The sequence below is a fragment of the Marmota marmota genome, unplaced genomic scaffold (genome assembly GCF_001458135.2).
Source record: "Marmota marmota marmota unplaced genomic scaffold, marMar, whole genome shotgun sequence".
Classification (NCBI taxonomy): Eukaryota; Metazoa; Chordata; class Mammalia; order Rodentia; family Sciuridae; genus Marmota; species Marmota marmota.
This window is the reverse complement of record NW_025999961.1, coordinates 14,826,959-14,848,174: the sequence shown is the minus strand read 5'-3', so window position 1 is coordinate 14,848,174 and position 21,216 is coordinate 14,826,959. Positions and strand designations below refer to the sequence as shown.

Here is a 21,216-nt window from a genome sequence, read left to right as displayed (position 1 = left end):
TAATACTCAAATTCCTAAATCCCAGAAAAAACTTCACATTCCCAGACAAAATAAAAATTTACCATTTTACTTATACTTAATACTTGGAGACATGTCATAATTTACAAATTTGATTCAAACAGAAATACAACTTTGTGTAGGTAATTACATACATTTTAAGTTTTTTGACAACATATTAAAAATTCAATGATTTGTATAATGTATGCATAAAATAATATGTCAGGCTTGGGGCTTAACTCAGTAATATAGTATTTCCCTAGAATGCACAAGGCCTTAAATTCAGTCTACAAAACAAATAAAACCTCTAAATAAATAATAATGTGTCTATAGCATCCTGTATCTTGTTACCATAGTAAGCAAATTTCATTTACTTTGCTCAGTCTGACACTGACATATAAGTGCACTGCATAAATTAACTATTACTGAAATGCAATGAAATAGTTTGAAGAACACTTATTTTCTGGACAGAATGAGTGATGTAAAATACCACTCATTCTTTTTACAGTTAGGTGTGGAATCTTTCTTTCTAATGCACACTATTCTTAATTTCTACAAAATTTGGAAAATAATATGTACCTGACTGTGTAATTGTATTGTTAAAAAGATAAAATGTGTTGCTTAGACCCAGAATCACACGTGTCAACTTGCACTGTGTGTTTGTGTGTGTGTGTTTTCCCTTTCCTCTGTCTGTCCACATTATTTCATTTAATTTCCAGATAAAATATCCTTCCATACCCACAAACTTATGCTTAGTTCTAGCATCAAGTTATGCTATACATTATCTTCAACTTTAAAATACCTGAACTACAAAGCTCCACACAAATCTCTCAAATACAAACCATGAGCACCGATTCTCAGGCTCTATATTATAAATGGTTTCTGTGTTTGGCTCTCATTCACCATTTTATGTCATCCAGATTTTAGATTGTCCCCTTGTGAGATTTGGTATCCCTTTTCTCTGGATGCTCTCCTATGAGGAAGCCCTCTGACTTCTGGAATATGGCTGAAACTTATACGGACTAGTATTTTCCTGATGCCCTGCCTTCACATGACTGACTGAATCCTGTGCCCAATGAAAGAATAAATGTTGAACAAGAGCTATCATTTTTTATTGTGATATTTTACCCAATATAACAATTGGGAGACCAGTAGCAGAAAAAAAAAAAAAACTGCCATGATCTAACTGACAATGAAACCACAATTATAATTTTTGAACATTTCCAAAAAGACATGGCATAGTTTCTAAATATAGAAGGGCTTTTCAGGAGATACAACTTCCTAGAGACAACCATCATACACTTTGAGTTTCCAAGAGTCTTCATAAAATCTAAGGATAGATTGATATTTACTTGCAACTAATCCCAGCAGTGTAACCTGAACGTATAATTTGTTTAAACACACCCTTTTCAATGAACAAGAGACATAACTATAAAGTATGTTTGTACCATCTTCTACTTACTCAGTAATAGATGAGATTTAAATGAAAAACTAGATACTTATGATATATGAAACAATTCATACAATTATTCAATAACTATTGCAAAGAAAACTGGTTTAACAATTGAATAGAAATAAAAAAAAAAACAAAACTAAAACAGTAACCTGACCTGTGAAGGCTACCTGATAGAGTACAGTTTTTATTACTTCTCTGTATATGAGTTTTTAGAAATGCCTCAAAAACTTTTATTCTCTTCATTAGGTAAGCATTCCCCTTAAAATTGTTTCTTTTAATTTACTTAAATAACTTCCTCTGAGTTAATGGAAATGCTAACTTTGACCCTGTCCTAATTCTCAAAACATTTTGTAAAAAGTACTTGATGGTATAGAACTATACTAAAACTATTACATCTTATACTTAGGTAATAAAATGTAAAAATAATGATTCAGGTCAATGTATGAAATAGTCTTTTGTTTAGGTAATAATTATATATCAAAATCTCTTCATTCTTATCTCCTCTAAGTTGCTAATATTTTGTTGTTGTTGTTGTTGTTGTTGTTGCTGCTGCTGCTTTTGTCTTTGGGCAGCTAATGAAATGAAAGTCAATTGAATCTATTTGCAGAAACATTTTACTGAAAACTTCAGCCATATACATCAACACTCGGAGTGTAATTGCTTCCTTAACAATAACAATTAAGCTTTAAACTTTTTTCTTAGAGATCTCAGTGTTTATATGAACCTTTTTAGACAAACATAAGTTTAAAAAGGTTCATATAAACACTGAGATCTTTATTTCTTTCATTTATTTATTTCTTTATCTTATATTTCTCCTTATTTTTAATTTTTCTTAATAAATTTAAAGTTGTATCTCAGTTTGGATAGTTGATTGTTTGTTTTAGATGTTTAATGACAAACTAAACACATTATAAAGTTAGAATGGTTAAATAGTTAGCACTCTTGCTGGGACATGGGACACAGTGAAAGGGGAGGCTAAGGAAGGAGGATTGTAAGTTTCAGGCCAGCCCAGGAAATTCACTGAAACCTTGTATCAAAATAAAATAAAAAGAACTAGGGACATAGCTTAGTTGTAAAAACACCCTGGGTTCAAGAGAGTATTAGAGAGTAACACACACACACACACACACACACACACACACAGATGTTTCACTTCTTTGTTTAAATTTCTCATTTGGATATAAGTAATATGCTTAGAATAGGTGTCTAAAGAGGTATAAATATAAAATAAGTGTCATTAAAATTATATTTGTTTTTTTTTAGAGAGAGAGAGAATTTTAATATTTATTTTTTAGTTTTCGGCGGACACGACATCTTTGTATGTGGTGCTGAGGATCGAACCCGGGCCGCAGGCATGCCAGGCAAGCGCGCTACCGCTTGAGCCACATCCCCAACCCCTAAAATTATATTTGTTATGTATTCATTTTCCTTTAATTTTCTCATACTTTCCTCTTTTTTTTTTTTTTTTTGGTATTGAGGATTGAACCCAGAGGTGCTTTACCATTGAACTATATGAACTATATTTTCATTCCTTTTAAGTTAAGACAGGGTCTCACTAAATTGTCCAGAATGGCTTCAAAATTGCCATCCTCCTGCCTCTGCCTCCTGAGTACCTGTGATTACAGTTGTGCACCAAGATGACAGGCCTGTTTTTGTTGTTGTTGTTGTTGTTTGTTGTTTGTTTTTTTCTTAAACAGTCACACATTGTATTCTAACTATGAATCTTTTTATACGTCTGCATGTCAGTGTTCAGACTCCCCTGTACTCTGCTATTCTCTTTTTCTATGTGGACCATGTATTTTGTCTTTAGATACTCTCAGAGAAAGATTTTTTTTTTTTCTTTAAAGAAAACATCATCTGTTCCCAGAGCTTTATATGTGACCTTTTGTTCAATTTGTTGAGACCTTGAAGCAGCTTGCTGTAATGGTGGAAAATGTGGTTTACACCAATACTGAGCTTGGTTTCTGAACTTGATATCTTGAATATAAAACACAGATTCTCAGTTTTGTTATGTATTGAAACATACGGATAGCAGGGTTTGATAATACAAATAAAGAATGTGCTTAATAAATGTAGGCATCTCATCCCTAGAAATATTTCTATCTGGATCTTCTGCATCCTTCATTGGGCCGTGATTCTCAATTCAATACAGCTATTTTCTGAATTCCCTGCAGCACTAAATGCACATTTTGCCTTTGCTCCTGTTGTTCCCATGAAGGGTCCTCAAGTCCTTATGAGTGACATCCATCACTTCTTTCCTACAAAATCCTCCTGTGTTATTTCTTTTGTCTAACCTACATATTTGAATTGATGTTAATGGTGGTTTCTCTAAAATGAAAATAGCAAAACAAGAGTTTTGTATTTTGTTTTGTTGAGTACATAAGAAGTTCCTTTCATTAGAGTTCATCAGTGAGTTCCCTGTTCAGTCATAGGGCCTTGTACTTACATGGGTGCACTGTATTATTTTATAAGAACATCTGACTGCTCTTATTAACAATATCCAGGCCAGAGGCTAGACATGGAATTTCTTAATTTATATCAGTGAGTGTTAAACATACTTATCCTGAAGTACTTTCCAGATAGCTTCATCATAACTACTTCATATTACTGCCTTGAAGTAGTATATGTTTGTTCAGGTCATCATTAATTTTATTTACTGTCTCTAGGAGCCATGGTAAATGGTCTGAATATGTTTGCTATTTTATCTAAAGCTATTTACCATTTGTGTCTTAAAAGCTTATATTATGTTTTAAAGAATCTTTTATTTCTTCTAAGTAAGCTTGATTTCCTACAACTAGACACGTGTACTCTTTAGTTAATTTACACTAAAATTATTCACATTCTAATAACTCATTGAATGGTTTATGACAGCTTATTTAATGGACTAATTTCTTTAATTTTCTAATGATTATTGACTGTTACAGTATTTTTTCGGGAAAATATATGATGATTATTTACTATGCATTTAAAATAACTAAGTATTATAGCCAAAACACATACATACACAATTTCAAGTTAGTGTGACAAAAGAACTATTCTCCAAAAGCAACTGAAGAAATTATAGAGAGAATGAATGGAGCCAAGTGTTGTGGCACACACCCATAATCCCAGCAGCTCAGGAGGCTGAGGCAAGAGGAGCACAAAGTTAAAGCCAGTCTCAGCAAAGGTGAGGCACTAAGCAACTCCTATCTCTAAATAAAATACAAAATAGGGCTGGGGATGTGTCTCAGTGGTTGAGTGCCTCTGAGTTCAATCCCTGTTACCACCACCCTGCACACACACAAAAAAAAAGAAAGAAAAGAAAGAGAATGGAAAGGGTTTTTTAAAATGTGTGCTCCCTCAGCACTTGGAGATAAAGCAAGTAACCTGAACCACTAGCAAAAGGAAAGCTTAGCAATTCAGGTCCATGATGCATCCCATGTTCACCTGGGTGGTCTGAACTCTTGAGGAGTTATCTAAGGCAAAACAGGTTAGCCTCTGAAATAAATCACCATCCTTCCCACTATAGTGACACGGCATAATTGAATGTATTACTAAACTAATATAAAATTTCTTTGTAAATAAAAGCAAATTAATTGGCTATCTAGTTCCAAGGCTTATAATAATGAGAACTTGGGGATCTAGCTGTATTTCTTCAAATCTTTTGCCATCCTTCCTGAAGACATGATTTGATCTTCTGGGAACTTGATTTCTCTCTCTGTAAAATAATATTAGCTATTCTATTGTGTGTGATGTGAGACGTGCACATCCCAGAACTAGTACAAATTAAATATGATGATATCATTATATGTTGATAGTCACTTGCTACCAATATAAATAAATCCTTATTTGGATATAAGTTTTGAGGGAACAGAATGTTTTTTCCTAGTGAAAACAAAATAAGCAATGCATGCTTGTAAGAGTGTTGTTGTCCTTTAGTATTGTCAACTAGAAATATGTTATATGAGCAAGATTCGGAAGGACCAATAACATGATAAGAGCATGTCTACAACAAGTATACCTAATTGTCTCCCAGGGGCTGGTTCCTGCTGAGTTTACAAGCAATGGTTACCCAAAGAGATTAGGTGAGATTACAGTTATGAAAATCAAATCACTGATAAGTTTTAAAATGTATTTGAACAATTATGAAGACATGATTTAGCACCACATTTTTATTGTTCAAAAAATCACATTTCCTATCACTAAAATAGTTTCTTATACTCCACTTTTTTTCCTTCATCCTAGACTTCTGCTTTCACAGGTACCAAAATGATATGCATATTTCATTGCCAATTCCAAATTACTGGAAGAACATTTAAGAGGCAGAGCCTAGTGGAAGGAAGTTACCTCCATCATTGGGAGCAAGACTATGACAGGGATAGTGAGAGCAGAACTTTTTTTCTTTGGTTTTCTGGTCACCCAGAGGTGGACAGACCTTCTATGCCCCACTTTTCCACTGCATAAGATACTGAGATGCCACAAATCAAAAGCATCTTGGCCAAGAACCTGTGAACTGAAACCATAAGCCCAAATAAGCCATCTTTCATTTAAGTTTATTTTTCTCATGTATTCTGTGACTGTGATGAAGAGCTGACTAACATGGTACTATTTAACAATAACCCCCAAAATGTGCAAGTGAAAACCTACTTGATTCAATACTTTATTGAACAAGCTTTAAATGCAATATGCAAAGTTAATATTTTTGGAAGTAAAACATGTATCCTAATATGTAATGCAATGTTATTAATAAAATGTAGTATGCATATGCATATGTATATATGCAAGGGCATTTTTCCAAATCTATCATAAGCAGAGGTGTGTGTGTGTGTGTGTGTGTGTGTGTGTGTGTGTTGACCTTTTTTTCTTAAGGGCTTACATACATGAGAATTTTGATATTATATTTATAGAACTTATGCTCTATTGTCATAGCAAAAAGCAGTTTGATCAATCTCTTCTCAGAAAAATTTCTTTCCTCCCCCACTCTTTTTTTCCCTTTGTGTAAAATAATTCTCTGTTCTTAGCTTCTATAAATGCAGTTAATGAAAGCTAAATGCCATCAGCATATTTGCAAGTAGACTTCATACAAAAACCAATTTCAGAAAAATAATTCTCTTGAGGGTCCTAAATCCTAAGGATAGCATAGTTGTGACAAATTCAAATAAGGCAAACTCCCCAGAGATTAACACATTCAGCTGTTACTGCAGTTTCTAAATTCAGTGTCCCCTTTAATGCTTGGTTTGCCTTGAGTTTCTTTGAAGTATTTAAAATCAAGTCCTGTCTGCTTTTTCTCTTTGGTCCACCAATATTTGTACACAATATCTTTATGTTTTTCATTTAACATTTTTGGAGTTGTTTCTGCTCATTTGATTCTGCAGGTTTTCAAGTGATGTAAGAATTCATAATGTATCTTTTAGTGGAACTTAGTTTTAACTATTGTAAATAGTTAGCTGTTCCTAACTTAATAAAATATTCCATGAAGAATAGTTTATGGCATAGAAACCAACACACTATTTGTTTCTTATTGTAAACTTGAAACATACTTCCTTTTCTAGAGTCCAGTTGGTTTTATGACTCTAGTAAGTTTTTCCTGTATTATATTTTATCAGTTAGTAGAAGAGAATTATTTCTGTTTTCATGACCACTTTTTATTTTAAAATACTGATGATTCAGATAGGTATCAGTAGGAAAACTAGTACCTATAAAACTTTATAAAATATTTATTGAGATAAAATATTTAATACTTTTTAGAACTGCAGCCTTATCTCTTTACTTTGTATTTGCAATGTGAATTTTAATTATATATGTATTCTTAGAATCATTTAAAGAATGTATGCACTACAAGAATTTGTTATATATACAGATATATGGTCATAATCCATAAAAAATACATATGCAGTGTTTCTTGGAAGCAAGTCCTATCAATCAATTACTGAGTTTCCCATGTATCGTGCTATATTTGTAAACAAAATATTTAATCATTTTGATTTTTGCTTCATACAGAAAATATTTATAAATGAATAGTTTGCTATTTGGTTGTAGTTTGTAATATAGAAATCAAGTCATTAATTTAACCAATATTTATTTACCTACCCCTATGTTCTAGGTAATTGTATTAGTCAGCTGTGTATTGCTGTGAGCAAAATAACTCTCAAGAATAATTTAGAGTAGAAAAAATTATTTTGGGATCACAGTTTCAAAACTTCAGTCTATGGTTGGCCAACTCCATTGCTCTAAAGTTATGATGTAGCCAAAGAAAGTCACACAACCCATGGCAGTCAGAAATGAGGGTCAGGAAGAGAAAGGGAGGGAGGAAGGGCATAGAGACAAATATATTATATTATTATAATTGTATATATATGTAATATGATGTTATATATAATATAATACAATACAAGAACCAGGCTTCCAGTGACATTCTGTATTGTATGATATATAATATAATATTATATTATATACAATACAATATATATAATATAATACAATACAATTTTTTCTGGATCATGACCATATATCTTTATATATAACAAATTCTTATAGTGCATACATTCTTTAAATAAATATATATTATAATTATATATATAATATAATATATGTATTATATTATATATAATACAATACAGACTTCCTTTAGCTATGCCCCATCTGCCTACAGTTACCACCCAATAATCCATTCAAGTTATTATTCCATTAAATATATTAATCCACCAATTATCTTCTAGCCCTAATCACTGTCAAAAAGCCTACCTCTGAACCACTGCTTCATGGGGTGACATTTCTAGAACAAATTATAACATTAATGTTTGAGGTATGTGGGACTCATCAAGACCAATGCAGAAGAGAGGGGCTTGGTGGATTGTGATTATATCTCAGCGACTATTAAGACTGAGACAGAAGAATTGTGAATTTAGGTCAAGCTTGGGCAACATAGTAGAACCCTGACTACAAACATAAATAAATACATAGATAGATAGATAGATAGATAGATAGATAGATAGATAGATGATAGATAGATAAAAAGCCAGTGAAGAGCAGTATCTGGCCTTCTGAAGTTTATATGCTGAAGAAAAAGTAACAAATCACATATGCAACTCATAGAATGTGGCAGATTAATCTAGAAATATTTTATACCACCACTTCTTTTAATCATCACAAAATTCCTGCTAAGGAAGATAAAAAAAAAATAGAATGGACATTTTTTGAACATGTAGTATCTCCCATCCAATTTTATCAATAATTAAAATAAATTTTATCTGTTGCCTTAGCATGCCATATGGGAAGCTTGGCCTCACTTTTGTATCTCTTCCCACATGTGCTTTTTGAATAAATGTGTATTTTTGCCCATCTGATTAAATTTATGGTGTATTGAAAAAGTAGCTAGTAATAGGTACACTTGTTGCAGTCAGACTTGACTCACTAGAAATCATTTTTATGACCTTTATTGTAACAAGTTCTACCACAAAGGGTAGACAATACTAGGGGCAGAAGAAGAGTGCATTAAAAGGCAAAGGCTGGAAGAACAAAGAGGAAACTATTTACAAATTAAACTAAGAATACTAGGGAACTGTGTGGTAAGTTTGCCAGGCAGAAAATCAAAACCAATCTTTCTTTGAAGTTGGTTTAGTTCTTGGTGATGGTATTACTTCTGGCTTTACTGTGCTCAGTGATAATGATAATAATAATAGCAGTAATAAAATATCCAGAGATAAAGATTAACACTACTAAATTTTACCTTGCATAGTAACACTGTGAAAAGACGTTAAACAAAGAAAAACAAAACAAATAGATCGTACCCAAATGTGTCAAATAATTATAGATTTGATATTTAGTTTTCAGAACATATTTTCACTATCATTGTTAAGTGAGCAAACGTTTTTTTACACCAAACGAAGATGACTCAACAGGATATTTCGACAACTGGCATGATTCAAGTTTGTTGTTTACTCCATGAACATGGACCAGTTTCATGTTTTCAAAACAATTCTGCCTTCTGACAACTCCTCACAGAATCAATTAGATCCAACTTCATCTTGGAAGCAGGCACTACTCATTAGAAGAAAGACTAGGGTGTGACTTTAACATAAAGTGGCATTGACATGACTCCTATGACATAAACAATGAAACTTGAAAGCCCACTTGTGCAGGATAATTTCTCTGAAATGTATCCTTCTTTTCCTTCTCACACCAGGATCATGAATTTGACAATTTTCCTGGGTTTGAAACTGTCCCTTTACCTAAGGATGTGTTCTACTTATATAATCTTTAAATTTTTCTGTGTGAAAGGGTTTCGAAGTATTGCATTAGAAGGACAACTTTTGTTAATGTTTTTTTGTATCATCATGTAATTCAACAATTAAAAAATTGAATGTGATTTCCACATATGCAATTGGACTATTACCCCAATTCTCTTTTATTAAACTGTAGGGAGTTTTAATCAGTGTTTTTTTTAATGTTTTCATTATTTTTTGTTACAATCTTCAGTATTTCTATAATAGCTTTACACATTTATTTAAAAAAAAAACTATAATTTTGTTTGCAAGGCATTTTCTACTCATTCTCTTTAGATTAACTGGAACTGAAACATGTTGCAATGTTGACATGCAGAAAAACAGCCTGAGCCCCATGAGTAAACTGGCCAGTACTTGACCTAAAAAGTAAGGTATGCTCATTACTATTATTTTGCTCCCTTTTTGTGAGACAGATGTGCTTCTTTAAGAGTTCTGTCCTGATCACAGATGTGCTATAGAAAATAAAGAATCTGTTGTGATCTGAGTGGCCATGCTACCCTTGTATATATATATATATATATTGATGTTTTAACCTGCAATGTAATGGTATTACAGGTCAGCATTTTGTGGAGTATTTAGGTTCAGAGGTGAAACCCTTATGGATGGGATTAGGGACCTTTGCATTTCTATAAATTATGGGCATTCAGAGTCATCCTTTATAAGGCACAGAAAGAAGAAAAGAAGTATAAAGAAAGTTTCTGTCTACTTAGAGAACAGGTATAAAATACCCAACAAGTGTTGTAGAAGGTAGATGGTAAAACCATCCTGTTGAAGTTCAGAGAGGAATAAAGAACATACTAGGAACTGGAGGAAAGGCGATATTTATTATCAAAGATCAAAGAACTTGGGGAAGTGTGTTCATATTCTAGCATTTTGTGGAACATAGAACTTTCAAGGTGTGAAACTTACTATTTTTTTACTTTGTGTTTTCTACACAAAGTGTTGGAGAAGAAACTTGGTTCATTCTAATTACTTATAGCAAAATGTGGAGGGAAATTAAAGATGGAATGGTTAAGCCAGTGGGAATCATAATCTTAAAATGTGGAAATAGCTCATCCATACAGTAAAACATGAGAAAGTGTGTTGAGAAGAGCACAGTAGGGGTTGGCAGACTACTCATTTGATAAAGGGATTCCTGTGGGTGTGAACAACAGACTCCAACCACCATAACAACAAAAGCCAGGAGTAAAGATGTCATCACAGCAGCAGCAGCACTGCCAAAAAGGACTGAAGAGAGCAGAGAGTGAGAAAAATGAAAGAAGACTCTCAGACTTCCGAAGCCCTACAGTACCTTCAGCTGAGAACATGTGCTTTCCTTCAGTTCAAAAGAAGAAGGACTCCAACATAATTCAACCTTCCTAGGGCTAGGTTCATGGCTGCCTTCCCAGTGATTTCACAGTGCAAGATCAATGCCTATAGAGCCAAAGGGTGAGGATGCCAAATAGAGGGCTGGGAGGACACCTTCCTACACGGGTAGGGCCAACATAGAGAGCCACAGCATGTGTAGAGTCCTGCTCAGGAGTAGGGGTGATGTTAGCACCCTGGTGAGTGCAAAAGCTTGGAGCTCTGCCTCAGTGGTCCAGGAGGGCAGAGTACTGACCAAGAGAAGGATTATTCTTAAATCTTAGGGCTGAAGGGAATCTGGCCTGCTATAGTCCACATTCACATAGGACTTGTCATCACTTTTGCATTGTCTGTTTTTCCCTTTTTGAATGGTGATGTCTGACATAGGTCCCAGAATTGTATTTTGGGAACACATAACTTGTTTGGTTTCATTGGCTCATAGCTGGAGGGAATTTTTGCCTCAGCATGAATCTTACCTTGAATCTCAACCATATTTGGTTTAGATATTATTTAGGTGAGACTTTGTACTTTAACTCAAATGATTATGTTGGAATAATTTGAGACTTTGGGAGCTCTGGGGATGGAATGAACATATTTTGAAGGTGAGAACAAGAATCTTGGTAGGTCAGAATGGAATGTTAAGGACATAGAGCTTGTGAACATCTTACCCCCTTAAGTCATGATACAAAATCTGAACCCCCAATATGATGGTATTAAGAGATGGTGGTAATTAAGCTGTGTGAGTGGGGCCCACATGCTCTTAAACAGTGGACCACAGAGAACTTTCTGTCTCTTTCTGCCTCATGACCACTGAAGAAGATGACCACCATCTTCTAAATATTCACCAGATACCAGACTTGCTGGCACCTGGATTTTGAAAGTTACAGCCTCCAGAACTCTGGGAAATAAATGTTTATTGTTTAAGTCACCCAGTCTGTGGTAATCTAAGACTACAGCCTAAACTGACTGAGCACCCCATGGGATAGATTCAGATGAATACAATAAAAAAAAAAAAAAAACATGCTTTCAAACCACTTCTTCAGATTGTGCTATCTACAGTGATGTGCTTTCTAGCACTGAATACATGATGCAATTTTTTTGGTATTTACTTACCACATGTCATAAAATCTTAAGAGATATGTTTATTCCTTTCTATATCAATAGAGTATTTTTGTTTTAAAAGACTACATAACGTTTTCTTAATTTGGTCCAGAATAGCTTTCATTGCTGTTCTCTATTGGTTCTCAAGAGTTGAAGGCCTGTAAGGTCAGTTAGCAAACAACAGAATATGGAAGGAGGTCTCAATCCTATTGCAGGATCAATGTAAGGAAAAGGGGATTTTATCACAGTGCTATTGTAAGTTATAGCTTTATGGGAGGGAGGGAAAGAGGAAGGGGGAGAGAGAGAGAGAGAGAGATTAGTGAGGAGGTATCGATAGGAAAGAGCTCCATGCAAAGTCTGGGTTCGGGGCAATTCCTTAATTCATCTTACTCTTGGACTGACTAAATGTGTTTCCATTGTCTCAATCTCACATTCAGAATGAAAAGTCACTACAACAAGAAAAAAATCGCTTTCAAATCGCAAATGACAAAACCATCCATTTTTAAACACTAACATTGGGGACAGAAATTTTAAAATAATTATAACATGGCTGCTACATTCTAGGCACTGCGAAAGTATCTTAAATTAACTAAATTGGAAAATCATTCTTTGAACTTCATTTATTAAATCTTTCATAGATTAAAAATTGAGATTTGTTAGTTTGTGTGACATATCCAATAGCTTATCAGCGGTAAATGTTGCAAGGAGGACTGATACAGATGTTTTGTCCAAATCCTACGGCATTTCCTCTATTCTTATATATAATTTCTACCATAATATTCTATATGTGAATCATGATGCACTTTTGGTCAGAAAATTGTTATTTGTTTGTCTTTGTTTTGTTTTTCATGACACATAAAAAGAAAATATTTCTTACCTAACAGCACTACTGCCCACATCCAGGTCTTGTGCAGTTACAGCGCCAATGATGGTCCCGACAGGGGTGTCTTCATAAACTTCCATGGTGTAAAGTGGCTTGCTAAATATGGGTGGCTCATCTACATCCAGAACACTGATCTTCACTGTAGCAGTGTCTTTGAAAGGGCCAGCAGAGTGAAACCGGTGGTCAAGGTGAAGGTTGGAGGCCTCTACTTTAAAAGTATATGCCTTCTTCGTTTCAAAATCTAAAGGCTGTAGTGAGGACAAATCCAAAGTGAAGTGTTACATTTGTATAGAATGTGGCATAAACCATGAGCATCATTTCAGAGCAATGCAAGTTGGTATTAATTATACTGGTTTTGAAATGTCTCACTTTTATAATTAGTGTGTAAGTAAAGCACAAGGCCAAACTTTCTGGGTAACTCATAAACATAATCTTTTGCACATATTAAATTTACATAATGTACTTATAAGCATACATACTAGATAGGGGTTACACATTTTATAAAAGCAGTTTGAAATCAGTTAATAGTTTAAGGAAAGCACTTCTCACATCTTATCCAATACTGACATCTAGTGGAAGCAAGCTGAGATAAAGAAATGGAACAAAAATGGAATTGTATAATGAAAATTTCTAGATTCCATTTGTAAAGTTGGCATAACAACATATGTTTTTAAGCTCATTTTTCCTATTTTGACATTAGTATAATTTTCTTTTAAATACTTATGAATTAATAGGTCTTTTTATTAGAAAACATTTGTATCAAGATTCAAAATCACACACAATGGTAATTATGAAGAGTGTTGGTCTTTTGTGTTCCCAGAACTGCATATAAATACTGGGTACTCCCATGCATTGTCAGTAAGTATCACCAAGAATTCAGGCTTCCAACATATATGAACAAATTAAAGAAGGCATTGGCACAAACATACAAGTCATTTTCCAGATCTTCAGTGATGCTCAATTTTAACTTGCTACTACTTACATTCACCCTTACTGTAAATGTTAGTTTTATTATGAAAGTAACTGAAAATGCTGTATTCCAGAAATATGGTGCTACTATGTTGCTTTGTTAAGTGATAAGCTTAAGGATAATGACTCAGACTTCTAATCTCCAAGGAAAAACTAAGACAACACAAATTTAACATTAACAGTGAATATGGGGACTCTTAAGTTTCTGTTTGCTAAAGCAGTTCCCTATAGTGTGACCACAATGATTTGCTAATTACCTTGTCAGCATATGTTCCTTTATCTAGCACACCAGAGGAAACTAAAAGAGGTTTATTTTCACTTTTAAAGACATGAGTATTATTATATGTATTTCTTCTGAGAAAAAGAGAAAAAAATCACTTATGTATTCAAAAACTCTCACAATTCAATGGAATCTGCTATGGTTAAAACAGTTATTAGTCTTGTATATGCATCAAGTAAGTCTCCTCACAATATTTTTAATTCATGAGAACATACATTTATTTTCCCTTTAATTATTCCCTTTATTTTATCAAGTTCATTATATTCTTGTTCCTATTTTTATCTTTGTTCTATGCAAATAATTGATTTTGACTTTATGATAATTTAGTCATACCTGTTAACATATAACATTGATTTCCTTCAGTTTTTATTACTTTCCTGTTAGAAATGTTTATTTCTCTTAAAACAAATAGAAATAAGATTGATAATATGGCCACTGGTCCCATGATTAGAAATGAAATATCTAAGAAAGCATAGATAGAGGATAATCCCATGATGATATTTTGACCCATCTAAAGCTTGACTCTCATGCTTTGAGAAAGGAATCAGACTCAAGAAAATACAGCTAATTTCCAGAAAAATATGTCAAAACGTTATTTAAGACAAAAAGAAGAAATCAGTACAAATAGTGATAATGAACAGTTTTGAATAAATAAGACCAAGACAAGACACATATTTTAAATATTAAAGGACTATAATGGTGAATATAAGTTAGGATTATTATGTAAGTTTCTGAGTAATGAATTAGTAATAATTTAAATTCTTTACAAGAATAACTTTAGTTTGGAAAAAGGAAGAAACAAATAACAAATTAAAACTTTCAGCACTGAATTAGTTAAAATATACAAAGTTCTGGCAAGGCAAGGAGTATCCCCTCGGAAGAACTGAAAGGTACAAAGGTAAATAAGATTTTTTTTTTCTCTCAGCATTCAATAAATTATAGAATAAAGGCATGTTGTCTAATGGAGGAGTTTGAAGAAGCAATAAATTTCATTTAAAATACCATAGAAGTTGTCTGAAAAAAAGAGAAAAAAAGTAAGTTTAAAGAGTACACTGGCTAATTCAAATTAAAGAAAATACAAAGTTCTTCTTGCATGTAAAAAATAAGTGCTCCATAACTGTTAAACAAATGTATTTTCCTGACAGTGAACCCTAACATCTATCTTAGAGCAATCTAATTTTAACAACTTAGGAGTCCTTGATTTCAAAGCAAACTGAGTTGCCCCAGCTCAGACTTATTCTCTTTTGGGCTCCAAATCCACTGCTATCCTAAAATGTAGGCATTCTTACCAACTGTTTCCCATCTCTAATTTTCCTCTAGATGTTGAAATGCCTCTGACTATCTGTACTAATGTGTATATTTGTATATATAGCTTATATATTGTATATGTAGTTTTATTTTCCCTCTTAATAATACATTACATCTGTCTGGATGAACTTGACTCTTTACTGGTAAATCGATTTCAAGCCAGAGACAGAAAGAGACTTATGAAACATTTTTCGCTTTTTTAATTTTACTTTTATTTTTAGGAGATAAGACATGATGTATGTTTTTAAAGAACTCCTGGCCTATCACAACAGGTAAGAATTTGGCAGTGAGGGAAATAGAGAGTGAGATGAAAGAACCTTTTTGTACATATAGATTTTTTTTTTTTTTGCAACTGAAAAGTTATTTCCTACGAAGATCAAAGAACAGGAGAAAATTGTAAGAGAAATGCCACAATTATATTCTATGTGGACTTCTTCATGACTCTGACCCTTAGGCAAATTCACAAAATGGTGTAACTCTGAAAGGGCAAAGAATCACCAATCATCTCTACTTGACTGTACTCAACCATCTGACGGACCAATGCCATATTTGGAGGGAGATTTTGTAATCGACAAAAATTCTAACATTTGATATAATTATAGAACAGAAAAATTTTTTTTTGGTAATTGCTAGAAAATTAGTTCTATTTTTGATGGGATTAAATAAATTTGAAATATTTATTTTTTACACAGTACTTTGAGAATTTTATGACATTGCTCTGGGCATATTTAATTCAGTGAACCTTTCTAGAAGAATAAGAAAAAGACTGACTAAAGAGAGTTTAACTGAGCAACTTCTTTGGATTTTTCTGTAACAGAAGATTAGTACGATCAGAACTTTTGGAAAACAATTCACAATATAGGAAATTGTGCTACTTAAGAACGTGACTATGGTGAATTGGAGAATGGCTTATTTAGCTGCTCTCTGGAATACAAAGTGAGAGAAGGGTCAAATTATCACCTTTTACTTCTTTTTGTTACATTGCTTTCTTTACTCTTTGCTGAAGTCCAGATAATTAAATATACATAAAATGTTAAGTGCCAAATAATTTTTTTTCACTTAAAAGGAGGATAAGCTATTTTTAATATTAAATTTCAGAATAACCCCCTGGGCTCTTTTAGGCCTCATCTTGTTTCCAGATAATGTTGAGTGGAAACAGGTACCTAGAATTATAGATACATGAGAACTGGAAAAGAACAGCTGTGGAAGACAGAATTCTGAGATGCTCCCTATTTTTGTCCCCATTGCCCCCAACCATTTTATGTAATAATTCTGCTCCTCAGTGTGAGGGACTCGTGAATTAAATGGCATATTACTCTTATCAACTTGTTCAGTTCTGTGGAAAAAATAATATGAAGATATAACTAAGGCTCTTAATCATTTGACATTGACTTAAGACACATTTGCTGGAGATGTCTGACCTAGCAAATGGTGCAGATGATTCTGGCTGTTTTTTTTTTTTTTTTTTTTTTTTTTTTTGTGGTGCTGGGGATTGAACCCAGGGCCATGTACATGCAAGGCACTCTACCAACTAAGCTATACTCCCAGCTCCTCTGGCTGGTCTTGAGCAAGTGAACATGTGAGCACAGGAGCGTGCTTGGCAAGTGCCTAAAGGATCCCTATGAGGACTGAGATTTGATCTCAGCCAAGAATTAACAAGACAATCATAAAACCTCAGCGAAGTTAATTCTGCAGGCAACCAGTTAGCTTGGTAAAGAGCTCCAACCTTGTATCAGTTTGCAACCTCAACCCACACCTTCAATTCAGCCTGAGAAGCCTACAGTGAAGGACTAGGGATCTGGCTTAGCTGTCTTCCCATCTGTGGTGTTATTGCAGCAGTTTTCATGATGAGCATCTATCAGTTTTGCCAACACAGTGAAGGGAACACTCCAAAAATGAGCAAAAAACAATGTATCCTTGGCATTAAGGCTGTACTCAATCACTCTGTAGGTCTTCACAGTCAAGAGAATAGAAAACTGTGAAGGGACACAAATGAGCGAGGGGTGTAATGTTTTCCAAAATGTACTAGTCCTTTTATTTTTTTTTTTTTTCACTCATGGCATTTTAATGTCAACAGGAATATTTTGACTAAAAGAAAATCTATTTTCAAAAAAAATGAGACAATTACACATTTGTAAATAAGTTTGAAAATGTGAATTTACATTATTAATGGACAAAGTTCTGGACACAATGAGAATAGTTTTAAAATGTTGATATCAATATACTTTAAAGTGCAAGATTTTTTGATTAACATTGTAATATGCCTGGCAATATACAATATAAATAAAGAGACATATGGCTTAGTAGAGAAGAATGAATTATCCTTTGTGGTGCAAATCCTAGCAGTAATTGCTGCATAAGGGTTTGGGATAGATCCTTAGAACCTGACAGAAGGGAATCCTGGGTCTATTTGTGCCAAGGGGAAAAAGTGGAAAGGGGAGCCAAGGAAGGTTTTTAAATAAGGGTTGTGTCAACACTCATAAATTTCCTTTCTTTGAAGAAGCTGCAATGGGATCCAGGAACAGGAAAAAGGAATATTTATCGTTTTGCGTTTTTTTAATTTTTTTAGTTTTCAAACAAGTCTTTTTATTGAAAAAGCGTGCTAAACTGGGCAAACTTGAGTCTTAAATGCACATGTTATTGAAATCATCTCAAGACCAAAGGATTGGTTCATATCAAATATCATATTCTTGTAAATATCCTCTTTTCCTAATATTAGCAACAGGGAATTAGAAAGAGGAAGAGGGAGGGTATGCTAGGTAGGGGTCCACCCAAGTTTTCATAAAGCCTTCTGATAGAAAACAGAAACTATCTGGGCATGGTGATGCATACCAATCTGTATTTGGGGTAAAATTGGGAGTTCAAAACCCACCTGAATCAAATGTATGAAATATGATATGTCAAGAGCTTTGTAATGTTTTGAACAACCAATAAAAAAAAAGAAAATTAGCAGTGAGCCTAAAAGTTATTATAAATGAACTTATAATAGTAACTAATAAGAGCGAGGTCTACAAGTTGTTCAAAAACTACAAAGTTTACTACTTTCTTATATCTAAGGATATTTCACAAAAAGGGGGTAAAGATACAGTTGTACCCATTATAGTGTAAAGATTTTTTTTACAATGTAGTATTAATTCTCTGAAGATCTTCTCTAATTTTATCATGGAGAAATAATAGTTGCCATAATATCATCAATTTCCTTCCTCCCCACTCTCCCCACCTCTCTCTCTCTTGATTTCCAGGGATAAATCCCAGGGGCACTCAACCACTGAGTAACATCCCCAGCCCTTTTAAATTTTATCTTAAGATAGAATATCACTAAGTTGCTGAGACTGGCTTTGAACTTGCAATCCTCCTGCCTCAACCTCCCATGCTGTACTAGTCCTTTTCAAGATAAGAAGTTAGAAAACAGATTTAAATCAGACTGAACCATGATGAAAATACATTAGAAAAACACTCTTTCAAAGCAAGTTTATATACCAGCTGAACAATAAAGATAAGATGTTCAGAACACATTATTTTGAAAGAAAGTCAAGTTTTCCATGAGTTAATTTTATGATCAATAAAGTCAATGCCTCTCTGAGAGAAGAGATGGGAAAGCTTATATATATATAATCTCCACTGAAGAAAGAATTAAATTCAATATTTCACTAAAAATAATCAAAGATTTGATGAACAATTGATGTTCTTATAACACATGAGAAAGTCCCTATAGTGAAGAAGCATGCAATAAAATAAAATGTGGATATTTTAAATATAGGCTTTACTTTTGACAGTGTTCACAGTATTTCTTATATAATTAAAAATTATATAACTATAAATAAAAAACTGCTATTTTTATTTAAAGAATAAAATAAACACTTAATTCAACTTATCTCTAAAAATATTACAACAGAACTACTTATTTAAAATGCATTTAGTTTTTCTTTGCAATTGCATTCCAGTCTTTTGTAATACTGAAAATTGTTTAACAGTTGTTTAACAAGTACCTTAAAAACCATGGACATTAGTTCAATGTCTGTTTTTTAGTGACAATAATTTTTGGAACAAATCTAGTAACAAAGACAAAATAAATCAAAACAAAGGCAATAATGTCAGGGCTTCTTGCTACACATTTTCAATAATAATTTTCATAAAATGACAAAAGGTTTCATCAAGTATCATAAATGCTTAAGTGAAATATATGTGTCACGTACATGTACAGTATAAATCATTTCTATCTGGAGAAGCCAGTTATTTTTTTACCACATATCACTATTCATAGCAATGAAAGTATTTGCTTTTCAAAATATGCTATAGTTGAAAATAAGCCGAGTGATTTTGAAAAATATATCCTTCTTCCATGCACTTCAAATTTCCCATTAATGAAATCAATAAAACACTGCTTTTCTATATACTTTGCAAAATATTTTGAACTTTATATAGTATGTAAGTGAACATGAAATGTTTTTTGTCTTACCCAACAAAACATTAAATACCCTATATATTTTAGAGATTTTCTTTAACAAAGAGGACAAAACATAAACATGATAAAGGACTTCAAATAAGAAAAATCAGATATGCCATAAATGAGTGTCATAAGTCCAATAAGTGCTGTTGCAGAAATGCTGAAATTTTGGGAAATAAAGTAAGAGACAACCAGTTTGGGAAGAAGGGTTTGAAAAAACCGTTGATAAGCAAGGGAGATAATACTAAGTAACAGGAAAGTATTGAAATTCCTTTGAGCAAGATACTTCCATGAGAATGTGGAACACCTCAACAACTCAGGTAGACACCTGCAGTGAATTTGGTGTAGTTGAAAAGGAGCTTGTACGTGTGTGTGGCAGTGTGTACAGAGGCTGGTGAAAGAAAATATGCAGCCTGCTCTTGACCTTTCCAGCAATGGGGACCAGATAAAAGTGTAAGTAAGATAAACAGATGTAGTTCCTACCCTTCATTCACAGAATGAAGGAGTTCCTGAAGGAAGATAAGGGGTGAAGCTGGCAAATAGTTAGCAGTGTTGGAAGGGAGTATTAAAGAAGGATATAAGCCACAACATTAATTTCTGCTCAGAAGAATTCACTGGATAAGCTCATGCCCTGTTTTTGGCAAACAAAGGTCTATGGGAATGGTAGAAACCTAAGAAATATTCTGGACTTTTTGTTGAAAAAACTAGAAAGGACAAAAATAAGACAGGTCATATGTTTATTGGAAAAAAAGAAGGAATATGGCTTTATACATTTTGAGGTTGAAAAAAGCATTAAGAAACATTCAAATAGAAAAATCTGCAAAGCAGTAGAAAAATTGGCCTTAGTTTTGTTAATTCGGGGTTAATTTAGAGTTGAATCTGTTAAGAGAAGTTGGGCAAGGTATTTAAAGAATATAAAGAAGGTTTAGAAATTAAAAAAAAAAAAGAGGAGAAAGACAAATATTTGGAAAAAAACAGGAACATAATATTTGTAGAAACAACATAAGGGTAACCTCTTTCTCTGAAATTAGGAATGTCAGAGTTACTAAAAATATAATTTTTAAAACTTATTTATTATTTTTTGAGCATATAAATTATTCTAAAATTTATTTTCATTTTATTCCTGAGAGTTATTCTAAAATTTACCACATGATGGTGCTATTACCA

The 21,216-nt window shown here is 33.2% G+C and overlaps 1 protein-coding gene across 4 annotated transcripts in view; it reads right to left on the bottom strand.

The window, feature by feature from the left end:
* Window positions 1-21,216, bottom strand: part of Cdh12 (cadherin 12) — a 939,940-nt gene that overhangs the window by 38,835 nt on the left and 879,889 nt on the right. For all 4 annotated transcript variants that reach the window (XM_048802957.1, XM_015496396.2, XM_048802958.1 and 1 more), the window contains one exon: window positions 13,040-13,293. In XM_048802957.1, the coding sequence (XP_048658914.1) occupies window positions 13,040-13,293 (254 nt within the window). The remainder of the gene's footprint in view (window positions 1-13,039; window positions 13,294-21,216) is intronic.